General features: G+C 48.2%; 1 protein-coding gene and 2 non-coding genes across 3 annotated transcripts in view; all 3 read right to left on the minus strand.

Annotated features, from left to right (window-relative positions):
• Nucleotides 1-25,234, minus strand: part of RPGRIP1 (RPGR interacting protein 1) — a 39,868-nt gene that overhangs the window by 1,584 nt on the left and 13,050 nt on the right. The window contains exons 8-24 of the mRNA XM_077916925.1: nt 24,480-24,503; nt 24,223-24,369; nt 21,942-22,015; nt 21,123-21,253; nt 20,496-20,635; nt 19,032-19,205; nt 17,202-17,319; nt 15,732-16,184; nt 13,040-13,209; nt 11,452-11,785; nt 10,302-10,483; nt 7,188-7,316; nt 5,106-5,238; nt 4,013-4,107; nt 2,994-3,186; nt 315-399; nt 92-222 (exon numbers count right to left, since the gene is read on the minus strand). Coding sequence (XP_077773051.1) covers nt 92-222; nt 315-399; nt 2,994-3,186; nt 4,013-4,107; nt 5,106-5,238; nt 7,188-7,316; nt 10,302-10,483; nt 11,452-11,785; nt 13,040-13,209; nt 15,732-16,184; nt 17,202-17,319; nt 19,032-19,205; nt 20,496-20,635; nt 21,123-21,253; nt 21,942-22,015; nt 24,223-24,369; nt 24,480-24,503 — 2,713 coding nt within the window. The remainder of the gene's footprint in view (nt 1-91; nt 223-314; nt 400-2,993; nt 3,187-4,012; nt 4,108-5,105; nt 5,239-7,187; nt 7,317-10,301; nt 10,484-11,451; nt 11,786-13,039; nt 13,210-15,731; nt 16,185-17,201; nt 17,320-19,031; nt 19,206-20,495; nt 20,636-21,122; nt 21,254-21,941; nt 22,016-24,222; nt 24,370-24,479; nt 24,504-25,234) is intronic.
• TRNAL-CAA (transfer RNA leucine (anticodon CAA)) lies at nt 8,627-8,709 on the minus strand. The gene has a single exon. It is a non-coding gene; the product is annotated as a tRNA-Leu (tRNA).
• Nucleotides 13,529-13,610, minus strand: TRNAS-AGA (transfer RNA serine (anticodon AGA)). The gene has a single exon. It is a non-coding gene; the product is annotated as a tRNA-Ser (tRNA).

Here is a 25,234-nt window from a genome sequence, read left to right on the forward strand (position 1 = left end):
GATGGGAGTTGTAGTCTGACATCACTTGGAAGGGCTCTGAAAGCTACTTCTGACACTGCTTCAGTTTTGTCATGAGTCGTCAGCTTCTTACCGTCAAGTTCTCGCTCCAGCATATCGCTACCTGTCAGAAGGATCTCCCGCAAGTCCAGGTAGGCAAAGCCGACGTCTTCGCATTCTCCTCCGGTCCCTGGCAGCGGTTCGCTCACCACTGCAAATTGCAGCCTATGTCAAGGAAGAGGGCTCCATGAATACAGGCACTGGGGTCATTCTTTTTTTGCCTGGGGCTTTCAGGGGAAGGGAAACACGGCACTCACCAGTTATGCTGGGGCTCTTCTGCCTCCAACATAGAAAAGAGCAGCTGCCTCTGAAGGCTCTCTGGGTCTGGGTCCACTTTGATCACTGCAGTAGGAAGATTCAAGAAGACATTTACTGGAGCCGCTGCTGCTCTCTGATACAGCGCTTGGCGTGTTGAGTGCAGGGAGACAGATAAAAGCAGACACGTTCGACAAAAACCATGCTGTCGATACTAAAATACGCCTTCTCCAGAACAAGAGGTCCACAATGGAATTAGTCCTTTGCTATAAAGGACTCCTGACCATTAGGTCCAGTCGTGGCCGACTGCAGTTGCGGCGCTCATCTCGCTTTATTGGCCGAGGGAGCCAGCGTACAGCTTCTGGGTCATGTGGCCAGCATGACTAAGCCGCTTCTGGCGAACCAGAGCAGCGCACGGAAATGCCGTTTACCTTCCCTCCGGAGCGGTACCTATTTATCTACTTGCACTTTGATGTGCTTTCAAACTGCTAGGTTGGCAGGAGCAGGGACCGAGCAATGGGAGCTCACCCCATCGCGGAGATTCGAACTGCCAACCTTCTAATTGGCAAGTCCTAGGCTCTGTGATTTAAAATTCTTCATCCCGTGGTCTCAATCCTGCCTTATGCCTGGAAAACAGGCCTTGTGGAACATGGGTTCCTCAAACTGGTCGAGAAATTTAGGAAGGTGGCCAGTGGCGTATAACACATTCTAACTGACTCTTGCCCCATCCCCGTAAGTTGTGCAATGGAGTAGCCATCTGCAAGAAGGGAAAATGAAGATGAGAGATGCTGGCCTTTGAATGTAGGGAGGCAGCTTAGAGTTACATCTGAATGGTGGATTTGTCGGTGAGATCTGACATGGGATAATGGCTGCAGCTGGGGTGGGCTGGGAGGCGAGTTCTAAAATGGCCACAGAAAAGTAGCCTGCAGGTATCTCTCGCAGTCTAACACACCTCACGGGGTCATTTTTACGATGGAGATAAAATTGGGGGAGGTTTGGGTAGGGGAAGGGGATTGTGCATCCCACTCTTGGGAGTAAGGGTAGTGCATAAATTAGCATGGAGCCCTTCAGATGCACACTAGATGGTGCTATTGAGCATTGTATCCGAAAGCAGTAGATGGAACTACCGTATTTTTCGCTCCATAGGATGCACTTTTTCCCTCCTAAAAAGCAAGGGAAAATGTGTGTGCGTCTTATGGAGCGAATGCAGGGGGGCAGGCGGGAAAAGCCCCCAAGAGCCGCACACAAGCTCCGTGCGGCTCTTGCGGGCTTTTCCCCAGGAGGGAGAAGGGGCTGACTGGCAGCATCAGTCCCTTCTCCCACCTCGTAGAAAAGCCCACATGAGCCGCACACCCTTTAAAGAGCCGCGCAGCCCCTTTAAAGAGTGTGCGGCTTCTGTGGGAGGTGGGGAATACTCCCGGAGTTTGTCGGGGCTGGCGGGGGAAGCCCGGGCTTCCCCCACCAGCCCTGACAAGCTCCGGGATAAGCTCCTGAGCAACTCTGGGGTAGCCCGCGAAGCCTCCGCAGGGCAGCAGCGAGCCTTCATCCCGGCTTCACGCGGCTATCCCTGGCTTTTGCGGGAGGTGGGGCTCTGTCCCTTTCCCCACCTCCTGCAAAAGCCAGGGATAGCCGCGCTCCCTTTACAGAGCCGCGTGGAATGTGTGTGTGGCTCTTGGGGGCTTTTCCCCGAGGAGGGAGAAGGGCAGCCCATCACTGACGGGCTGCCCTTCTCCCTCCTCGGGGAAAAGCCCCCAAGAGCCACACACACACTCCACATGGCTTGTGAAAGGGAGCGCTGAGCACAGCCTGGGATACATACAGGCTCTGCTCAGCGCTCCCTTTAAATAATATTTTTTTCCTTGAATTCCCCCTCTAGAAACTAGGTGCGCCTTATCAGGTGTGCCTTATGGAGCGAAAAATACGGTAGGTTCTGATATAAACAGCTGCAAGGACCTAGAGAAGGATTGGACAGCTGAATTTCATGCGGGGGGGGGGGTAGGAGAAGAAATGGGGGCTGCTGTGTGTTGTGAAACCCCCTAAGATCTATGGGTATAGAGTGGAATACAAATTTAATAATAATAATGTGGCCCCCAAGAGTTCATCTTGGATGGAGTATGGCCCTCAATGGTCTTTGTAAAATGTCCCACACTCCTAGATGAGTGTTTCCCAAACTTGGGTCTACAGCTGTGTTTGGACTACAATTCCCATCTTCCCTGACCACTGGTTCTCCTAGCTAGGAATGATGGGAGTTGTAGTCCAAAAACAGCTGGAGACCCAGGTTTGGGAAACACTGGTATAGACCCTTTCTCTGCCTGAGGGCAAGATTCACTCCTGGGCAGGGCTACATACAAAAGTGGGCGGAGCAAGAGGTGTGATTTTTTTACATTTGCTACAGGAGTTGCACAGTTCTCTCTCAACTCCAGCCCGGCAGATAAGAGGCCTGGGAGTTCAAGGGCATATTCCAGCCAGGCAAAAATAATCAAGGAGAGTTGTGAAGTCAGAGGCAGCCAGGGGTGTGGCTTAGGGGGGTTACATTTGGCCCCCGAGCTTGAAATTCCTCACCCTGACCTAGAGGCATGTAAATTTGGCAATATAGCAGGGAGCCTTGTAGACCATGCCAGCTCTTTACAAGTTTATGAGTTTTTCTTTCCCTAGATCACGGTTTCCTTCTGCATCCTCACCTTTGCTGAAGTGGAAGTAGATTTCCTGGTTTCCTTGGGGCTTCCGCAAAGAGAAGGGGGTCTCTGTTTCCTCCAGCAGCAGGCCAGGGAAGCGATACTCCACGTACAGCTGCTGGATGTTCTCGTCAGCAATGGGTGGGCTGTCCGGGTGCAGGCTCAGGGAGATGACCTCCACGCGGATCCTGTCTGAAGGCTGCCGGCCAAGGTGGGAGAGGAATAGGAACGGAATAAAACCTTTGCAAAAACCTTTGCTTACCAAGAGGCAATCAATTGAGTAGAATGATGCTCACTGAGAAGAGAGAGATGGGGAACTGGATCAGGAAGGCGGGTGGGTCAGATCCATCTCTTTACACCCACATGGCCATGTTTATCAGATGTGTGACTCCACCTACCTATCACCCGATGTCAAAATGTAATCGTTCCCGCACTGTAAAGGTAAAGGTAAAGGGACCCCTGACCATTAGGTCCAGTCACTGACGACTCTGGGGTTGCGGTGCTCATCTCGCTTTATTGGCCAAGGGAGCCAGTGTACAGCTTCCGGGTCATGTGGCCAGCATGACTAAGCTGCTTCTGGTGAACCAGAGCAGCACACGGAAACGCCGTTTACCTTCCCACCAGAGCGGTACCTATTTATCTACTTGTACTTTGACGTGCTTTCGAACTGCTAGGTTGGCAGGAGAAGGGACCGAGCAACGGGAGCTCACCCCGTCGCGGGGATTTGAACCGCTGACCTTCTGATCGGCAAGTCCTAGGCTCTGTGGTTTAACCCACAGCGCCACCCGCGTCCCTCCCACACTGTAATTAAGGTGTAAAAAAAAAAGTATTAGCTATTGGCGAAATAAGACTTCCGTCATGCCTCATTCCAGCAGTTGGCATGAGACCCTGTGGGGCCCAGGGAAGACCCCCTTGGCACATCGTGACCCATGTACTACATACAGCATTGAATAAGCCCACCTCAAATTGTATTTGGTCAATGTTTTCAACACGCGCCCTACTAGGTTAGAAAATCCAGTACCCACCGGTCCCAGAGACTCCTGGAGTCCAGATGATTGCACCACCACTTCATCGCTCTCTGTGGTCTGGGCTTCACTGGAAGTATCTGGTCTCTCTGAGGCTAGAGGCAAGATTCGAGAGACAGCTACGTAAGAGACAGCCTTCTTATTTCCCCCCCACTCCTGTTGCAATCTCACTGCCCCGTGATGTGGCAAAACGAGACCTAGTCCAAGAAAGCTTATGCCACAACTGATCTTAGGCTTGGTTGTAATATTTACAAGGTGTGACTGGAAAGTTCGGTTGAATGGTCACAGAAATCAGACAGCAAGAAATATTCAAACATACATGCCTTGAGGGCCTTCAAAGCAGGCCCCCTCTGATACAAGGCACTGTTGACAATATTCATAGAACTGTTGGAAACTTCTGGAGAAATCCTCTTTCCGTACTGCTTTCAGTTCCCTTGTCACAGCAGCTTGGACATGTGAAATGTTGGGAAATCTGTGCCCTTTCAGTGCAGATTTCAGTTTTGGAAAAAGAAAGAAATCCGATGGGGCCAGATTGGGAGAATATGGAGGGTGGGACAACTCAGTACCCTCAGTAACGATTTCACACGGAAGATGCAATTCTTCCACCACCATTTGGATAGACAAACACTGATCCTGCAGCAATAACTCACAAACTTTGTCAACATTTGCCGCCGTTCTGCTCGTTGACGGTCTGCCAGACTGAGGGTCACCTTTGATGGTTTTCCACCCTTCATGGAAACACTTAAACCACTCATACACTGTCTTTCGAGTTACAGCTTCATCTCCATACACAATTGTGAGCATTTTGTGGGTTTCCGATGCCGAATGTATGTTTGAATATGTTTGAACTGTCTGATTTCTGTGACCATTCACCGAACTTTCCAGTCACACCTTGTATTTCGTTTAATTGCTCCAAGGGCAACAGTAGCCTGACATCACCGATAACAGAAAGAGCCAATGTTGCATCTTCCAGCTGTTACTAGACTCCATCTCCCATCATCCCTGACCATTGGCCATGCCAGCTGGGGCTGATGGGAGTTGGAGTCCAGCAGCAAGTGCAGAGCTACTGATTGTAAGCTTTCCGTGAAAGTACCATTGTCACTCAGCACGGCTGCTTCAGCCGGTGGGCTTGATTTCCCTTCCGATTCCTGGCGACTTGCGGTTGTCATCTCTTCCGCTGCTGCCTCCTTGTGCTCCTCTTCCTCTCGTACTCCTTCCAGGGCCACCTGCGCAGACACAAACCCCACCGAGGTCAGGGTCTGAGAACAGCACAGCAACCAGGCTTCTCTCCTCTGACTTCTAACAGAAACATTGGTGTTAAATAAGCAAGTATACAAATCTGCTTTCATATGGAGGGTCTGAACATGCTCCATAATGTAGCTTCTCCTAAATGCGGAAGTGTGTATGAGACCTTATTGATTGCAATCTCCTTGGGGCAAGGGACTTGTTCTCTTGCACTTTAAGCACCATGCACATCAAAGAACTATAAAAATAACAAAGCTATACACTTGACCACCAGCAAAGGCGCCATATGCACTATGCATTTAAAGCACGCTTGAAACACTTGTGGCTCCCCCCCGCCCAAGAATCCTGGGAACTGTAGTTTGGTCAGGTTGCAGGGAGCTGTTAGGAGACCCACCCCCTTCCCTTCACACAGCTACCATTCCCAAAGTTCCCGGGGAAGGGGGATTGATTTTTTTAAACCACTCTGGGCATTGTAGCACCCCAAGAGGAATAGGGGAAGGGCAGTGCCAAAGAATGCTACAACTACTGCACAATTGCGCTCATTTCACACACTAGCAAGGTTATGCTTAAAATTCTACAAGGCAGGCTTAAGCAGTATGTGGACTGAGAACTCCCAGAAGTGCAAGCTGGATTTAGAAGAGGCAGAGGAACCAGAGACCAAATTGCAAACATGCGCTGGATTATGGAGAAAGCTAGAGAGTTCCAGAAAGACATCTACTTCTGCTTCATTGACTACGCAAAAGCCTTTGACTATGTCGACCACAGCAAACTATGGCAAGTTCTTAAAGAAATGGGAGTGCCTGATCACCTCATTTGTCTCCTGAGAAATCTCTATGTGGGACAAGAAGCTACAGTTAGAACTGGATATGGAACAACTGATTGGTTCGAAAGGAGTACGACAAGGCTGTACATTGTCTCCCTGTTTATTTAACTTATATGCAGAATTCATCATGCGAAAGGCTGGGCTGGATGAATCCCAAGCCAGAATTAAGATTGCTGGAAGAAATATCAACAACCTCAGATGTGCAGATGACACAACATTGATGGCAGAAAGTGAGGAGGAATTAAAGAACCTCTTAATGAGGGTGAAAGAGGAGAGCGCAAAATATGGTCTGAAACTCAACATCAAAAAAACTAAGATCATGGCCACTGGTCCCATCACCTCCTGGCAAATAGAAGGGGAAGAAATGGAGGCAGTGAGAGATTTTACTTTCTTGGGCTCCAGGATCACTGCAGATGGTGACAGCAGCCACGAAATTAAAAGACACCTGCTTCTTGGGAGAAAAGTGATGACAAACCTAGACAGCATCTTAAAAAGCAGAGACATCACCTTGCCAACAAAGGTCCATATAGTTAAAGCTATGGTTTTCCCTGTAGTGATGTATGGAAGTGAGAGCTGGACCATAAAGAAGGCTGATTGCAGAAGAATTGATGCTTTTGAATTATGGTGCTGGAGGAGACTCTTGAGAGTCCCATGGACTGCAAGAAGATCAAATGTATCCATTCTTAAGGAAATCAGCCCTGAGTGCTCACTGGAAGGACAGATCGTGAAGCTGAGGCTCCAATACTTTGGCCACCTCATGAGAAGAGAAGACTCCCTGGGAAAAACCCTGATGCTGGGAAAGATTGAGGGCACAAGGAGAAGGGGACGACAGAGGACGAGATGGTTGGACAGTGTTCTCGAAGCTACCAGCATGAGTTTGACCAAACTGCGGGAGGCAGTGGAAGACAGGAGTGCCTGGCGTGCTCTGGTCCATGGGGTCATGAAGAGTTGGACACAACTAAACAACTAAAGAACAACAAGAATTTTCAGAGCTCTTAGCAAACAACAGCTCCCAGAATCCTTTGGGAGAAAGCCATGGCTGTTTGAAGTGGTATAACAGCGCTTTAAATGTATAGTGCACTCAGGGCCAAAGTCTTCATCTCTCACCTGCTGGATGGCTCCATTTTCTGGCTTGGCATGTTTCCGAATGCGTTTCTCTGCCTCGGACATACAGAGACGTGGCTTTTTCCTTTGAAGACCACAAGGCAAACGCTCACTACCACTTTCTCGCGAGACCTGAACGGGCATAAGAGAAGCCAGAAGTAAGTGAGGGACCAGCCTATAACTAAGCCATCTGGCACCCTCTGGTTTCCATTCTTAACTTTCATAAATACTTATCTCGAAGAGTTCATGATCTCCAACTGCCCATCCTGGGTTTTGTGGAGGGGCCGTATCAGAAAGTTGTTTTACTTAAAATGTTCATCTGATTTTAACGCTTACTGCTCCTTTCCACTCATCTACCGCAACAACAACACAAAGAGATCTGTAATTATTGTCTGTTGTTGTTGTTTTGTTTAAAAAAGAGAGAGAAGCCAGCGATCAGCTGGGCATTCTCTCTCCACTGCCAGGGCAGGCCCTACCGTTGGGGAAGGGAGTGCAATGGACCCACTCAGGTGGTAGATTTTGAAGTTGCAGGAAAGGGAGCAGGTTTGATTGTTAAACCACTGTGGATAGTGCAGCTCTGTGAGGGGACTGGTGGGGGGGGGTGTCCTAACTTCTATCGGCACCCTTAAACTACAGCTCCCAGAATCCTTTGAGGGAAGCCAGGAGCATTTAAAGTGGCAAAAGAGGGCTTTAAATGTATAGTGCCAATGAGTACACAGTTTTCCCTCGTCTTGCAGGGTTTTTTTTTTTTAAAAAAAAAACAACCAAAACACTGTTGGCAGGAGAGGGGTGTCCCCTACTGTAATCCCCAGCAATTAGGGCTGTGAAAGGGTCTTGTTTGAAGCTCTGGAGAGTCACTGCCAGTCCGTGGTCCTCTCCAGGCATCCTTTTCATTGCGCATGATGGTATCAGGTTTCCACTCAAAAGTACTGTTCCTACCTGCAAAAGGTTCAAGGTACTGCTTCGTTTCCAATCAGTGCATGCCCTGTAGGTTCCTGCAGGGAAACCCTGCCACTTTTCATGCCAGTGTCTTATGTTTTGCTTTATTTTCTGGCTCGGCAGTGAAGACATATGCTTTGGGAGTCTTTTCCAAATACCAAGGGCTCTGCCACTGGTAGATTTCTAGCCCTTTTATTTTTTAATAGTTTTTTGGTTTTGCTCCTTTCTTTCTTTCTTTCTTTCTTTCTTTCTTTCTTTCTTTCTTTCTTTCTTTCTTATCTTTTCTCTCTCTCCCCATCTTTTTTCGTTTATGCTTGGTAATGTTATCATATTTACATATTTGTATTAATATAGTTATCTTAGATTTCACAACAATTTTATTATGCACACTGTAATTATTATGCCAGTCTAAGAATATACAATGTAAGATAAGCTCATCTTTTATTTTTGATGTTTTTCCTTTTTTCTTGTATGCGTGGAAAATTTGAAAACAAACAACTATTTGCCAGGAGTGGGATTCGAACCCACGCCTCCAGAGGAGACTGCAGCTTGAATGCAGCGCCTTAGACCGCTCGGCCATCCTGACACGATAAATGACATGCAAAGCCTGAATGGCAGAAGTAGAGAGGACGGCGGGAAGCCTTTTCATAAGTTTGTTTTGTTAAAAGGAACTGAGATTGTAAGGGTATTTCCACTTGGGTGGTGCAGCCTCAAGCCTTGACACAGCCTCTTCCTTGCTGTATCTGGCATAGGCAAACTCAGGCCCTTCAGATGTTTGGGACTACAATTCCCATCATCCCTAGCTAACAGGACAAGTGGTCAGGGATGATGGGAATTGTAGTCCCAAACATCTGGAGGACCGGAGTTGCCTATGCCTGCAGATGAACACTTATGGCCCAACCAGGGTGAGGCCGCTACAAAGATCCTTAAGCAGCAGAATCTTATCCATTAGGGTGCTGGCCCATCAACCTTAGTCTGCCCTCAGCCAGATCCCTCTGCCTGCCTTATAACCAGCTATTTATGGCCCTGGCTATAAAACCTGCTCTTCCTTAGTCTCAGTGTTGCCCTTGTGGAACTCAGCAGGGAGGCAAGTGAGGACAAAATTAGAAGTAGTTGGGTCCACCTATCATTAGCTGCCGTAGTCGGACGCAGAGGAACGCTGGGAGGAACCAGCTGATGAACCCCCAAGGGAAGACGGCTCAGACTCAGGGGATTGGTGGTAGGATGACAAAGAGTGATCAAGGGGAAAAAGCTGGGAAGAAGCGTTGGAAGCTGAAGAGATAACAGGGCTTAGTGAGTCCTGGGGAGAGTGGAAGTTCAAAATCAGAGGCAAAAGCTGAAGAAGGGAAGGAGGGAGGCCAAGAGGCAGAGATGAGCCTGGCTGGTGAAGAGGCATGGGAGTCTCCCCTTCCTTCTGCAACAAGCTCCCCTTTTCCAATTTCCTAGAACCAGGAGAGGCATGAAGAGAGCGGAGGGGAGACTGGCTGCATACAGACACAGTCTCCGATTGCTTAGGACAGGGGTGCCCAAACATTTTTCAAAGAGGGCCAGATTTGATGAAGTGAGCATGCGTGAGGGCCGGCCAAAGTTGCTGAGCTTTTTTAAGGATTTGACCCCAATAAATAAACTGCCACAGGGTCATTACAAGGCAATACACAATTCATACAGCCTATCTCCAGGTTAAACAAGCATTTTGTTCAGAGTATAGGGATGATTTGTTCTTGCAACCACCGATAAAAACTTTCCCACTGCTAATGTTCTAGCATTTGTTCGGTCTTCCAATAGGAACCTGACATAGTGAGCCTCTGATTTTCCCGGGAAAGGTACCAGCAAGGGTAATATCAATTCAGCCCTGGCTTGCTCATATTTTGCACAATGCAACAAAATATGTTAAATCAGCCGGGGGGCTGGATTAGGCCTCCAAAACGGACTTTAGACAGGAAAAGCCCTAGAGTGGAGGAGACATAGACAGCTGTGGGGAGGTGGGGACCTTTAATGTCCTCAGCTGAACTCACTAGGTCTGACACTCAGCCAAGATGGTGGAGACCGGATTTTTGCTAATTGAGAGGTAACTCCATCTTCGGACTGTGTGGTTTACTGGCCCGCTTGCTCTGCGACAGCCAAGGGGGCTGCAAAGCGTGGCAGCCAAGTCCGACCCTTGACACTGACTTTACATACCCGGCTTCGCAGCTCGGCTTTCTCTTCCTCAATCTGCAGCTCTAAAGACCGCCGCTGTTGCTCCCAGTCGGCGGACGCCTGATGGCGGAAGTCCTCCGGGGGCATGTAAAGGAGCTTCCACTCCAGACGTAGGCAGATGGAGCCATTGGGTTTCCCTGCTGGATCCATAAGGACAAAATCTCCTGCAGGAGGGAGGAAGAGGTCGACACAGGTGGTTTGTGTTTGGGTCTTAGCTGAAATGATTTTGTCACACTGAACGATGATGCAACCCAGGTTTGACACCGATGACTTAAAAATGTGCAGTTTCCACAATAAGGCAGCCGATTTATTTATTTACCTACTGAAAATCCCCTCCCACCTTTCCTCTAAGGAGCTGAGGGTGGCATACATGATTTCCCTTCCTCCTTGTTTTATCCTCCCAGCAACCCTGTGAGGTCGATTAGGCTGAGAGATAGAGACTGGCTGAATTCACACAGTGAGTTTCATGGCTGAGTGTAGATTTGAACACAGGTCTTCCAGGTCCTAATTCAACACTCTAAAACTACTACAGCAGCCAAAAAAAATGTGTAGAAAGATGCTCATCGTAGTGAAAATGACATACAGAAATGCATTGTATCAGGGGGAATTCCTTGCAAAAATGTAAACAGATAAAAACATTAGCAGGATTATTGTAATAACCTGCAGTTTCAAAAGAGTATATATTTACAGTAGATAATTAAATAAGCAAGTTAAATGAATTTGGATATGCAGAAATGAAAAAAAAAATAAGGAACTGCAGAAAGAGGGGGAAGTCAAATTTTGAAATGTTAAATTGATTGTGAAGCTAATGAAATGTATAAACTTGAAAAGAATAAATAAAAACTTTTTAAAAGTATGAGTTGAGCCACACTTTTATTTATTTATGTGAAATGAGAAACTGTGGCTGCATCTACATGATACACAGAAAGTTCATTTGAAGCACACAACTTCCCCCAAAGAATCACATAAACTGCAGTTTGCTAAGGGTGCTGGAGATTGCAGATCTGTGAGGGGAAAACTAGAGTTCCCAGGCATTTTTGGGAGGAAGTCAAGTGCTTGAAACATGCCTTAAATGTATTGAGGGCCTGCAACCCAAGAGAAATCCCTCCACCCCGAGATATGCCCATCTCACCTGCGACGCTGCGCCCTTGTGCCAGGGATACCAGTGGGATCTGGGCCTTTCCCAGGTAGCTACCTGCTTCCTCGTCTTCGTCGTCGAACACATAAACCTGCAGGCTGTCCCGGAGCAAGTAATGGTGCAGCTCAGGCGTGATGCGCAGAGCAAAGCTCTGGGCGTCCCCAAAGTGGGGGTTGTTGCTTGAAGGGATGGTGATGGTGTCGTGGTCCGGGAAGGTGAAGAACCGGTACATGGCGTAGGGGCTGGGCTGAGAGCCCAACCAGCGACTGCGCAAGCTGGAGCAGCTTTCGATCTGCACACACACCTCGTTCCAGCCTGCTCCCAGGGCCTGTTGGGGGGGAAAGAGGGCAGGGTAATAATAATAATAATAATAATAATAATAATAATAATAATAATAATAATTTATACATACATACCCCACCCATCTGGCTGGGTTGTCCTCAGCCACTCTGGGCAGTTCACAACAGAATATTAAAAACACGATAAAACACCAGACATTAACAATTTCCCGATACAGGACTGCCTTCAGGAGTCTTCTAAAAGTCAAATAGCTGTTCATTTCCTTGACATCTGATGGGAGGGCGTTCCACAGGGCGGGCGCCACTACCGAGAAGGCCCTCTGCCTGGTTCCCTGTAACCTCACTTCACGCAGTGAGGGGACCACCAGAAGGCCCTTAGCGTTGGCCCTCAGTATCCAGGCAGATCAATGGGGGTGGCGACGCTCCTTCAGGTCTCAGGGTGATGATGGAAGAGTGAAAAAGCAACGTAGGGAGCCTGGGACCCTTCAGATGACTTTCAACTCCCACAATGCATTTGGATTTACTTATTGTGTTTCATTTCTTCAGTGTCCCTACCCACCTTGAGCCTTTGGTGGGGATGGGGGAACGGATGTCACATCTTAGAATCACAGAATTGTAGAGGTGGGTCATCCAGTCCAGCCCTCTGCAATGCAGGAATCTCAGCTAAAGCATCCAGGACACATGGCCGTCCAACCCCTGCTTAAAAGCCTCCAAGGAAGGAGAGTCCACAACCTCCTGAGGGAGACAGTTCCACTGTCAAACAGCTCTTACTGTCAGAAAGTTCCTCCTGATGTTGAGTTGGCATCTCCTTTCTTGTAACTTGAAGCCATTGGTTCAGCTCTTACCCTCTGGAGCAGCAGAAAAGCAGCTTGCTCCATCTTCCATGTGACAGCCCTTGAGATATTTGAAGATGGCTATCAGACCTCCTCTCAGTCTCCTTTTTTCCAGGCTAAACATGCCCAGTTCCCTCAACCATTCCTCATAAGGCTTGGTTTCCAGACCCTCGATCTTTGGTTTGACCTGGGATTTTATTTATTTTGCAAAGAACCATTAACAAGTTCATTAAAATGGCTTCCTTAGTCCCCTTTCCAAAGCTTAAGGTGCTGTTCAGTGATGGGTAGAAGAAAATAAACCTGATATTTAAAGATGGTTGTCACCCCTCCTCTCAATCTCAGATTAATAAATATTTACACAATTGCCGTTTCGCCCATCCTCATGAGGACTAGAACACTGGAGCTATTTGGCAATGTACACACCAGCTCCCCCTGCTCTGCTGTCCTCACCTTCTCCTCTTCCTGCCTCCAGCCCTGATGGGCCACCATGGTGTGCTGGACCCCCGCAGACAGGTAGCCCAAGGCTTTGGTTCGCTGACGGTGGAGCCTCAGGATCTGCTCCATTGGGAAGCGAAGCCTCGCCCAGTATTCCAGGATGCCGAAATCCTCGCCATTGGAACCTGGAGTTATGTGGTGCCAGGGTGTGGGCAGGAGGTTGCGGTAAGGATTGTGGGAATAAGAAAAGAGAGGTGTCAGTCCCTCCTCCAGAAGCCTGCCAGAGTTGGGTAGGGAGGGAGCTGGGGTGTGTGGCCCCCAGCCCTAACAGACTCCCCACATCCCAAAAACCTAAGAGCAGCTTGCTGGATCAGGCCAATGGCCCATCTAGCCCAGTCTCCTGATCTCACAGTGGCTGCCCCGAACATGTGGGGAAACCATGAAGCAGGACTCAAGCCCAAGAGCCGCTCTCCTCTCCCGCGTTCAGAAGCAAAAGCACGATTACGTAGTCGGCAGGATTCGAACCTGCGCAGGGAGACCCCAATGGATTTCTAGTCCATCGCCTTAACCACTCGGCCACGACTACCAGCTGCTCAACCATGATGATTAAATGATGTAGGGAAGGAGGTTCTCCATCCCTGTTCTGTAAGAACATAACCTGCTTTGGGAAAACAAGAGAGGGGTGGGCGCTGTCAAAGTCCGACAGTAGAGCCATAGCTGCTGATAGCCTCATCCTCCATGAATTTGTGCTTTAAAGTTGCTGGTCATCACTGCATTCTGTTCCCAGATTTAACTTTGTGCTGCGAGAAAAAGTGCGCTAATTTATGTGTCCCGAATCTTCCAATATTCAGCTTCATTGCAGAAGTGCTAGCATTATGGGTGGGTGGGGTGGGGTACTTTTCTCGATCCACTTAACCCATGCCATGCACAATTTTATAAAATTCTATCATGCCACCTCTTGCTTGCTTTTTCTCTGAACGAAACCTCCCCCCCCCCAAACGCTGCAACTTTTTCTTAGAGGGGAATCACTCCATCCCCTTATTCAAATTATTAGACCACTTCATGGAGGAGAGGGCTTTGCTGCCACAATCAGAGGCAGCACTGCTTCTGAATAGAGTGGTACCTCGGTTTTCGAACGTCTAGGAAGTTGAGCGTTTCGGTTTTCGAGCGCCGAAAACCCAGAAGTAAATGCTTCCATTTTTGAATGCTCTTCGGAAGTCGAACAGTTTCTGCTGAGTCCCCCCCCCCCCCGCCCCAATTTTCTCTATTGAATTTGCAGGCCGCCCTTTGCACCTCGGTTTTCAAATTGTTTCGGAAGTTGAATGGTCTTCCAGAATAGATTACCATCGAAAACAGAGGTACCACTGTACCAGTTGCTGGAAACCATGGGGGTGTGGGATGTGATACATAGGTAGCAGTCAAATACAACATTCCTTGTTTTCCTAGAGTGGACATGCAAGGGGATGTTTAGTCCAGACAGTCGGAACTTCCTGTTTCCTCCTGGGCTGGGACATACTTCCTCTTGCATGTGACTAGAGGTGGGCGTGACCTTACCTGTGCAGGTAACAAAAGCACCATATGGGGTAGATCCACATGTATATAAAGGTAAAGGTATCCCTGCCCGTACGGGCCAGTCTTGACAGACTCTAGGGTTGTGCGCCCATCTCACTTAAGAGGCCGGGAGCCAGCGCTGCCCGGAGACACTTCCAGGTCACGTGGCCAGCGTGACAAGCTGCATCTGGCGAGCCAGCGCAGCACACGGAACGCCGTTTACCTTCCCGCTGGTAAGCGGTCCCTATTTATCTACTTGCACCCGGAGGTGCTTTCGAACTGCTAGGTTGGCAGGCGCTGGGACCGAACGACGGGAGCGTACCCCGCCGCGGGGATTCGAACTGCCGACCATGCGATCGGCAAGTCCTAGGCGCTGAGGTTTTACTCACAGCGCCACCCGCGTCCCTCCCACATGTATATATTTTGTAACTAAGTCTGCCTTCAGGGATCCAACTGTGAACTGATGATGTGAGTACAGTGGTACCTCTGGTTACGTACTTAATTCGTTCCGGAGGTCCGTTCTTAACCTGAAACTGTTCTTAACCTGAAGCACCACTTTAGCTAATGGGGCCTTGTGCTGCCGCCGCGCAATTTCTGTTCTCATCCTGAAGCAAAGTTCTTAACCCGTGGCACTATTTCTGGGTTAGCGGAGTCTGTAACCTGAAGTGTCTGTAACCTGAAGCGTCTGTAACCCGAGGTACCACTGTAAACTTCTTTTATATATTTTAAGCAAGATTGTGGCGTGTTTATTCTTTTAAGGGGGATATGAGGGAACTTACCAGGAAGCTAATATTAAGAGGCTTAAACAAGCCTGCAACCAGTTATCCGCTGTGTGTTTAAAAAGGGGAATGTAAAACTCTGCTAAGTTATAGAACTTGCTAGAGCAAGTTAGGAAGGATATTAATAAACAATATATCCTCCCCTGCCTCCCTGAACATTCCCACAGGGGGCAATTGCTTTCATGCTCAAATCCTGTTTGCAGGTTTCCCATGGGCATCTTGGTGGCCACACTGAGAACAGGGTGCCAGACTATATATATGAGCCACAGGGCTGATCTGGCAGGCTCTTCTTATGCTCTTTATCATTTTGGTTGCCCTTCTTTGAGTCTTTTCCGACTCCAAAACGTCTGCCACAGTTGGAGTGGTGCAAACCTTACCGCGGAGCACCGCCGTGGCGTGCACTTTCTCCCCGCTGCCCAGCACCTCGCCAAAGCGCAGCCAGCAGGAGGCCAGGGTGGCGTGTTCAACGGCCGAGGCAAGGTGGAGGTCGAGGCGAGACGTGGCGCCTTGCAGGTACTGCAGGAAAAACGGCTCGGCCTGCACCACGTACTGAGAGGTGAAGCCGTAGCGGGCGCGGGAGCCACGCACCACCGGCGTGCAGTGGGTCTCAAAGTCGTAGAAGGAGTACGTGCAAAAGGTGAGGGGCTCCGGGTCCCCCAGCAGACGCAGCGCCTCAGCCGACAGCACCGCGCCCGAGATGTGCAGCTCGAAGAGGTTCTCCCCTCGCCGCAGCTGTGGGGCCTGGTCAGGGACTGCTTCCACGGATGGGTCCTCCTCTCTGGGAGGAAATGGGGCTGCCCTCGTTCCGTAGGCCACATCTTTCAACTGCGCTGGAGTGGGGTGGGAGGGTGGGGAAACAAGACAGAGCCACGAAGACCTGTTCACAGAACCACAGAATTGGAAGGGACCCCGAGGGTCATCTAGACCAACCCCCTGCAATTGTCAGGCTTCAGGGAATTAGCTTCCTCCCCCGTGGCAGTAGATAAGCAGAACAAAGTAATAGGAGTCTTCTTACCAGTTAGAAACTTTAATAATCAAAGCAAGAGAACAATGAACACATCTCCTAGAATGGCGGTGCTCCCAGTTAAGGTTACCACCCCCTTCTGTCCCTATTAATCTGAGCTTGTACCCTCTGTGCTTTCTGTGCTGCCACTTTCTGAGCTCTCCGTGATTTTGGAGAAGGGAGGTGAATGCTGTCCAGAGACTGTGAATCTGTTAACCCTCTCTCTTCCAGTCTCTCTTCTCCTAGCTGTTCCCCATCCAGTATTTCCCAGCTTCTGCCTTCTGAACTATGTCCCTCTGCAAACCACTGTTCCAAATCTATACTGTCCTCCTGCTCCTGGGAAGATTCAGGTTGTAGAGCAAGAGCAGGGGGAGGCTCCCACCATTCCTCCTCAGTGCAGCTCTCTTCAGCACAGTCCCTGACAGCAATGCAGGAATCTCAACTCAAGCATCCCTGACAGAGGACCACCCAACCTCCACTGAATGTCCACCACCTCCCGAGGGAGTCCGTTGCACCATTGAACAGCTCTTCTGAATGTTCAGCTGGAATCTCCTTGTAATTTAAACCCATTGGTTGGATTCCTACACTCCGGAGCAGCAGAAAACAACCTTGCTCCCTCTTCTGCGGCTGGTATTTGAAGGTGCCTCTCATATCAACCCCCAGCCTTCTCTTCTCCAGGCTGAACTGCCTTTATAAGGCTTCCTTCCCGGACCCTTGATCATCTTGTTCGCCCTCCTCTGCACACATTCCACCTTGTGCAGATCCAAAGAGTGCTTTCAATCTATGGTGTGGATAGGGAGCTAGACATGGCATGGAGAGGAGGTATGCCCGTCCACATGCCTACCTTCAAGTTGGCGGATGCGGGCCCCACGCAGGTCCAGAAGGCGGGCCATCTGCTGCTCCTTCTCCTCGTGCTCCTGCTTCTCTCTTGCCGTCTGCAGCAGCACCCCGTCCAGCTCTGCCTGGAACCAAGGCATGCCCGCCAAAGAGAGTACGGTACCCACAGTCAGCCTCAAGACTCAGCCGGGAGAGAGATGAGGAGGACTCTTGTTTCCCTGCTCCTCCACTTACAGCTGCTTTAGGCTATTTATTTACATACCGCTTAGTCCCTTAAGCAGCTTAAAAAATAGCCGATGAAACACATGTACCGAATGAACAAAACTGAGAAGCTACAATAGAATACAGTGCAATGTAACAAAACAATATAACTCCACCCCAGAAAGCAAACTTTCTGCAGCAGAAACATCCTGTCTCCGTCACTTCCCACTCTGTGGAGTCAAAACATATACCGTCATGTGAAAGACAACAATCCCATGACTGCAATCACGGAGCAGGAATTCTAACAATCATATGTTCATAAATTTACAAGGCAAACACATACATAAGTATATAAGCCACATGTCTGAAATAGTACAGGAGAGCAATCCTGAAGCCATTTTGACTCTCCCAAATTGACCTTAAATATTTCTTTGCAAGGAAGAAGGAAATGGGAAAGCTTCTCCATTGTCTTATGCTTACCTATCTTAAGGGCATATGAATAGGGTGAGCCTGTGACTTGGATTCAGGAATTAAAGTATTTACCATCACAAAAGAATGGCCAGGCTGCCCAGGTAGAGCAATCAGTGACCATTATCAGGTTTCCTGGCAGACAGGATTTTTGTGGTGGACTGCCCCCCTGTGATGTATGTATGATGTTTTGGAGGTGGTCTCTGGCTACAGGATGGGCTGTTTCAAAAGTCTATATAAGGGCTTGCGCACCATTGTTCTGGGTTCCTCCTGCCTCCTGCGTGTGGTAGTGAGCACCCTGTTGCAACAGATCAATAAAGATCAGGCTTACTAGCTGCCTTGCTTCTCAATATTCTCTGGTAGGCCTCTGTTATTTTCTCCTTCCAATAGGGAACCTACTTAAGGACTCTGTAAGGGCTCTTGGATACCCCATAAGGGAAAAGGAGCATTTTTTTCTTATAACATTTTGATACAGCTTTAGTGAGGGATGTCTGCCTTCTTTCAGCCTCCTGCTTGGCAAAGCACATCACTGATTCACAAAATACCATGCATCGCGCCCAAATGCTCCCTTACAGCTACACAAATCATGCAAGAATCAGATCCAGAATTTCTGTCTGCCATGCAGCTGCTGAAAGGCAGAGGGTGGGAATAAGGTGGCAAAACACCTTTGCTTGCCTGGCCCATTTTCTGCAGAAAAAGTGTGAAGGCACCAATGTAAGCAAAGGAATTCTATCGATACATTTGTTGAAGACTGAAATTGGCCATGCCCCCAGAAAGTATCCACATTCGAACAGGTTAGGCCCAATAAATTGGAGTTCTCTATACCTAAAAGTTGCATCTCCTCGTTTTCCCATGGATGCTTTGTGAATTGTGCCCTTGCACATTTGGGCTGTTCTGAATCCCTTTCCCGTTAAATAAAAATGTCAACGTTTCAAAACTATTCCACTGATGTGGGATGGAGAGAAGTTTCTTGAGGACATCACAGGCGCTAGCCAATCAGCACTGTACCCATTCAACTTAATGCAAACTCACAGAACTAGCTTTCACTGAGCTTGACCCTGGTGAGGACACAGTGAATATGCTTGTCTGCACACATCCCGAGTCCTCCAAAAAGACCCCCCCTTTTTGTTCCATCTCCCAGGCGGGCAGCTCAGTCTCCTTGCTTCACCTGGTAGTCACGGTTGATACGGTGTTGTAAGATGAGCATGTCCCGGGTCTTCTCTAGCTCCAGCACGGTCTCAGCGTGGGCGGCCTCTGTCTCGTGGAGCCTTCGCTTTAGACTCCGTTGGGCAAACATCTCTTCCTTCTCAGACTCTCTCTCGAGACCTTCTACATAGAGGGGCTGCAAGGAAAAAAAAGGGGAGGGGGGGAGAGAGATGGAAGGAAATGCGTGGGGCTCGATGTGCGTGCGTGACTACCATGCCAAATCAGAAAATGGAGGAAAAGCAAATCCATTTCATGGAACTGGGCTGATCTATGTCACTGACGACTTGCTCATTCTATTGCTTCGGCATTTTAATCCGCTGGTATCTGCTTTACCTTGGATCAGGTCATTTTTACATAAAATGCCAATCTGTGCAGGGAGAGGTGTTTTATCTCCCCCCCCCCCCAAATGTTCTAAACTACCGTATTTTTCGCCCTATAGGATGCACTTTTTCCTCTCCAAAAATGAAGGGGAAATATGTGTGCGTCCTATGGGGCGAATGCAGGCTTTTGCTGAAGCCTGGAGAGCGAGAGGCATTGGTGCGCACCGACCCCTCTTGCTCTCCAGGCTTCAGGAAGCCATCCGCAAGCCTTGGGAGCCCGGCAGGAGTTCCCGCCGGGCTCACAAGGCTTGCGGGCAGCTGTCTGCAGCCTGAAGCACGGGGCACGCCCCGGAGCGCGCCCCATGCTTCGCGCAGATGTCCACAAGCCTTGCGAATAGCAGCCTGTTCTGGGGGCTGGGGTCGGGGGAAGCTCGGGCTTCCCCCGCCCCAGTCCCGCAGCTGGGGGGGAATAATTCCCCCCCCCCAAAAAAACGAGGCGCGCCCTATGGGCCAGTGCGCCCTATAGGGTGAAAAATACGGTAAATGTCACAGGAAATTAACACTAGCAAGATGAGCCTTGCAAGAGCTCAGCTGTCTATTCAGATTGGAACTCCTCGCAATTTAATTAAGACCGGGAAACAGCAGCCGAAGACTTGCAATGCTTATGATACGGGTAATTTGTGTGTGCGGATACTGGAGAATTCTGACAGAAACAAAAACGGGAATGGAAATTGCCAGTGTTTTGCTTATGTATCCCATATCCAGAATGGAAATCAATCCATCAAACACAACTGGTATTCACTGCTTTTGTTGTTCTCCGTCCACAAACAATATGTGACGGATTACTTTCCCGCTGTATTTGCATTCGGCTTTCTTTGCATCGAATCGAACAGGGTGGAATCACGTAACCGTAACATAATGAACCGCGAGAGAAATAACATAGTCTTTGTAGGAAACTGAACAGCAGCAGGATGGAAACAGAGCTGCGTGTGACAAACAAAGGTCAGAATGGAAATCGATGCCTACCTGCATATATGTGTGTTTGTATGTACAATGGCTGTATCTAAGGTCTAGTTGCTAAGTGTGTGGTTTTACCCAGTGCCTACCTCAACTACTAGACTGGATGGAAAGTCTTCCTCTCTAGTCTGGCTTTCCAAGATGGCCGCCTTCTCCCGCAAGAAGCCAACTTCCTGTGGGCGTTCCTGCAGCAACTGGCTCACTTCCTGCTTCAGTTCCTCGTTCAGAGCTTATGGGGGGAAAGCAAGGATTTGGGATGAATTGCAAGGTTGCCACCTGTTCTCAATAGGTCTGACTGTTCCTTTCCTATAACTTGCTAATTATTTTTACCCTCAATTCATCAGTTCACTTCCAAGCTTGGAACAGGGGGAAGGTATTTATAAAAGCCAACGAAACAACAGCAGCAAGAACAAGGGCCACATTCCCTCACAGGCAGCCTTCTGGGGGCCACATGCCAGTGGTGGGCAGGGCCAGAGGCAAAAGTGGGCGGGGCAAGTGAGGCGACATTTCTGCAATAGGCTGCAGTCCAACTTGACCAAAGACCCGAGGGCCAGACAGAAAGGTGCAGAGGGCCGCATCTGCTCCCTGGGCTTGTGGTCCCCCACCTCTTGTTTCGAACTTCACTGTTAGTGACCCGTGTGAGATGCAAGGGGACATGTTTTGGGTGCTTTGCCTATTCAGTCATTTCCCTGCCAGCCTCCTGTTGGCCCCCTCACCTCGTTCCTTCTCCAGCTCCTCCTGCAGCCTCTGCTTCTCTGCAATTGCTGAGCTGAGTTGTTCTTCCAAGCAAGGGGCATTGTCCTTCTGGGGAACCACATCTAGCGGGTGCTGGGTATTGCTGAGGCAGCTAAAGAGACACATAGATTCACCGCACCTCAAAAAGGGCCACAAAATCCTTGCCTATGTTTCTGTAAATTCTAGCAAGGAGCCCTTTTTTCCATGCCAAAAATGCCCATCTATTTCTATACGCCTCCGTCTTTCATCCAGGTTTACCCAAAGATATTGGCCATATTCACACCATACATTCAAAGCACTATGACAGACACATTCTAAAACAAACAGGCCAAAAATAAAACACTCAATAAGTGGGGAAAGTGGGCTTCACTGAGGAAGGGGTTTGTTAAGTTGTGGGTGAACACATCAGACGACACAGTGATTCTTCAAACAGCTCTTGTTTATTCACAGGCCAGACCAGAACTGGGCTGAAGGGTTCAGCCAACCTGCTTAAATAGCGTTCAAGTACCAAGCAACAGTAACAACTTTCTGTAACTATCCGATCACTGAATGTCACTTTTAATTCCTTATTTGCATATGCGGACCTGAGTGAAAACTATCCACAGTATCTACCTGCTGGCCCAGGGTAAGAACTTCAGTACATAACAGGGTTTGACCTGGAAAGTCCTAAGGCTCAAACAGAGAGACTTGAAGGGCCACATTCAGCCCCTCTGTCTGAGGTTCCCAACTGCTGCACGAATGGCTTTCGTTGAGAGGAAACAAACTCCTGAGTTGCTTATCCTTTCCTTTCCATATCTCACCTCTCCAGCAGTTTGTCGTAATCTTCCTTCAGCAAATCTCGCTCCTTCTCCAGGTCCCGCACTCTCTCCTGAAACTGAAAAAGGGTACACAATTCAGGATCTTGTTGTGGAATCCAAGCTGCCAGCGGTGGCCCAGAGACTGGATGGGAAGCAAGGTGGGCAAATAATCTGTTTTTATTTTTGACTCTGCCAATGGCTTGCACGGCTTCAAAAGGGGTTTTAAAAAAATGCATAGAGGATATAACTCTACCAGTGGTTTCTAGCCATGATGGCTATATACCGTATTCCGTGTTGGAAGAGGTATGTCTCTGAATACCAGGATACAGTGGTGCGTCGCAAGACGAAATTAATTCGTTCCGCGAGTTTTGTCGTCTTGCGATTTTTTTCGTCTTGCGAAGCACAGTGTCGGGAAAGTTTTGGAAAAGCTTCAAAAATCACCAAAGTCTTTAAAAACCTAAAAAAAGGCTACCACACCGCGTTCTATGATTTGCTCCTCGAAGTCAAGTTGCAACTGTATTAACGGTGTTAAGAAAAAGGAAACAAACTTGCAAGACGTTTCCGTCTTGCGAAGCAAGCCCATAGGGAAAATCGTCTTGCGAAGCAGCTCAAAAAACAAAAAACCCTTCCGGCTTGCGAGTTTTCCGTCTTGCGAGGCATTCGTCTTGCGAGGTACCACTGAATATGACTGGCATCCTTCTTTGGAAACGATATAGAAAAATTGGGGTGTTTGGCTTTTGCTGCTCAACTCCCCAAGGGACTGAGTCCGCCTAAGTCCATGATAGGTCAGAGATGAATGGATGGAGGCAGGAAACAGTGACAGCAAGGCAGATCTTCACTTTTTATGTTGGAACAGAGTTCCCTCCCCTCCTAGCAAGGAGGCTAGAGAGACCCAGAACCAAGAAGAAACATCTCTTTTAAGGGTTTGCATTTTGGCACGGAGAAGAAGCACATCCCCTCTACAAACAGTCAGGAATGGCATCACAGGTAAGGTAGGGTTGCTGTGGCTCAGGCAGGCCAAGGTGTGATATTCCTGAGAATTTAGCAAGTTTTAAATGGACTGTTTCAAGAAGTGGCAGAGAGATATTTCTAGATTTGTCTGGCAGGGCAAGAAGCCTAGAATAAAATTTAAAATATTAACAGATGCAAAGGAAAGAGGTGGATTTGCCCTGCCAGACTTTAAACTTTACTATGAATCAGCAGCTTTTTGCTGGTTGAAAGAATGGCTACTTCTTGAAAACACAGACATTTTGGATTTGGAAGGTTTTAACAACGTATTTGGATGGCATGCATATCTGTGGTATGACAAGGTCAAAGCGCATAAAGCATTTAAAAACCATATTGTTAGAAAATGTAATATTGTAAAAACCCTAATAAAAATTTATAAAAAGAAAGAAAGAGAGAATTTAGCAAGTTTTTCCATAGTTCCAGACACAGTTTATACAAAGCATTAGCATTTGATACGACAATAAAGATGCCCGTCACACATCCCTCAATGCAGAGCATCTGGGCAAACAATGACAACTAATACGAAGGAGGTTTGTAGATATAGGAGAGGAATCCCTTCAGGAACATCCCCAGATTGCTATCTGCCTATGTGTTCTCAGGCAAGAGGGATTAAGGAAGCAGAGGAAATATTTAGAGTCTTTAAGAGAGCCAAGATGGTTTTTGGATTGCTCTCCTGTACTGTTCAGACATGTGGTTTATATAATTATGCAATGCTTTTTTTCTGGGGGGGACGCAGGGGTGCGCATACCCCTAAACATTTTGTGAATCTAAGTTTGGCCTCATTGAGGGGCAGTATTTCAATACAAGAAGGAAAATGAGAGTACCCCCTAAACATTTTTTTAAAGAAAAAAAAGCACCGTATGTGTGTTTTCCTTGTGCAATTATCAACGTTTATTCTATATTTGAGACCTTAGAATTCCTACAACAGAAATTAAGCCAATGTCCAGACTTCAACATTCAAAAATGTACCACCTGACAGATATCTCAGGGGCATATCACACATATCCCCAGTGTTGTTTTTTTCTGGAGGTACACATACCTGTACCTCTAAACATTTTGTGAATCTTTGTACTTTTGTCCATTTACTGTATTTATTTTCCCCAATTTGAACTATAAAATGGTGATTTTCTTGAGTAAAAATGAGAGTACCCCCTTTTTAAAGAAAAAAAAGCACTGTATATCTCAGCATAGAAATGGTTTCAATAAAAATAAAAGACTGAAGTTTGAGAAGTATGATAGAAGCATTTTCTTCTGGATTATTTCTGACACGACTTACATCTTCCAGCATTCCCTGCAGTGGAGAAAGGATTTCTACTTGGCTCTCCAAGGCTGCGACCTTCTGACTCTCCTCCCTGAGGTGGGCATTCAGCTTTTCGACCTGAGCTAGCAAGGCCTCGCTGGCTGACCTCAATGCCTCTTGGTTCTGGAGAAGCAAAGAAGAAGGGAAAGATTCATGAGATCTAGAGCCTTGAGGGACCGTGGAGTCCCAATCCCCCAATGCTGCCACCACCAAACAGAACTGGAGAAAGTTACCTGCTGGAGCTGAGTCTCGTAAGCCTGGAGGAATAGCAAGCAAAGGGCTGGATTATTGGGGTGGATGAGGAAAAAAACACCTTCCTTGTCGGAAGTCACATATAAGAAGGAAAACAGAGTCTCTATACCATGGGTAGGCAAACTAAGGCCAGGATCCGGCCCAATCGCCTTCGAAATCCAGCCCGTGGACAGTCTGGGAATCAGCGTGTTTTTACATGAGTAGAATGTGTCCTTTTATTTAAAATGCATCTCTGGGTTATTTGTGGGGCATAGGAATTCGTTCATTCCCCCCCACCCAAAAAAAAATATTCCGGCCCCTCACAAGGACTGAGGGACAGTGGACCGGCCCCCTGCTAAAAAAGTTTGCTGACCCTTGCTCTATACTGTCAAATAATTGAATCATTGAATGCATTTTTCGCTCCGCTGGAGCCCTCAGGTCCCCACTCTCCTGTGGGAGGTTTTTTTGGGGTGCGCTGCCCTCTAGCGCTGCCCTCAAAGCCTTTCTGCCAGCTCTGTGTCGCGGACGACACTTAGCACACCGCCATTCTCCTCTGCAGTGGACCGGAAGTCCAACAGTTCCCAGGAATCCTATGGGGAAGTCATGTGGTGTGCGTGCAACAGTAGTTTGTGGGGATCAGGGTCCCTCACATTCCCTCACAATCTGTTTTTAAATAATTTGGGCTGGATCTAAACAGCTATTAAAAACGCTCTGAAAACGCTCTGCAAAAAACACAAACCGTTGTAAAGCTCACAAC

The sequence above is a fragment of the Podarcis muralis genome, chromosome 13, assembly GCF_964188315.1.
Source record: "Podarcis muralis chromosome 13, rPodMur119.hap1.1, whole genome shotgun sequence".
NCBI classification, from domain to species: domain Eukaryota; kingdom Metazoa; phylum Chordata; class Lepidosauria; order Squamata; family Lacertidae; genus Podarcis; species Podarcis muralis.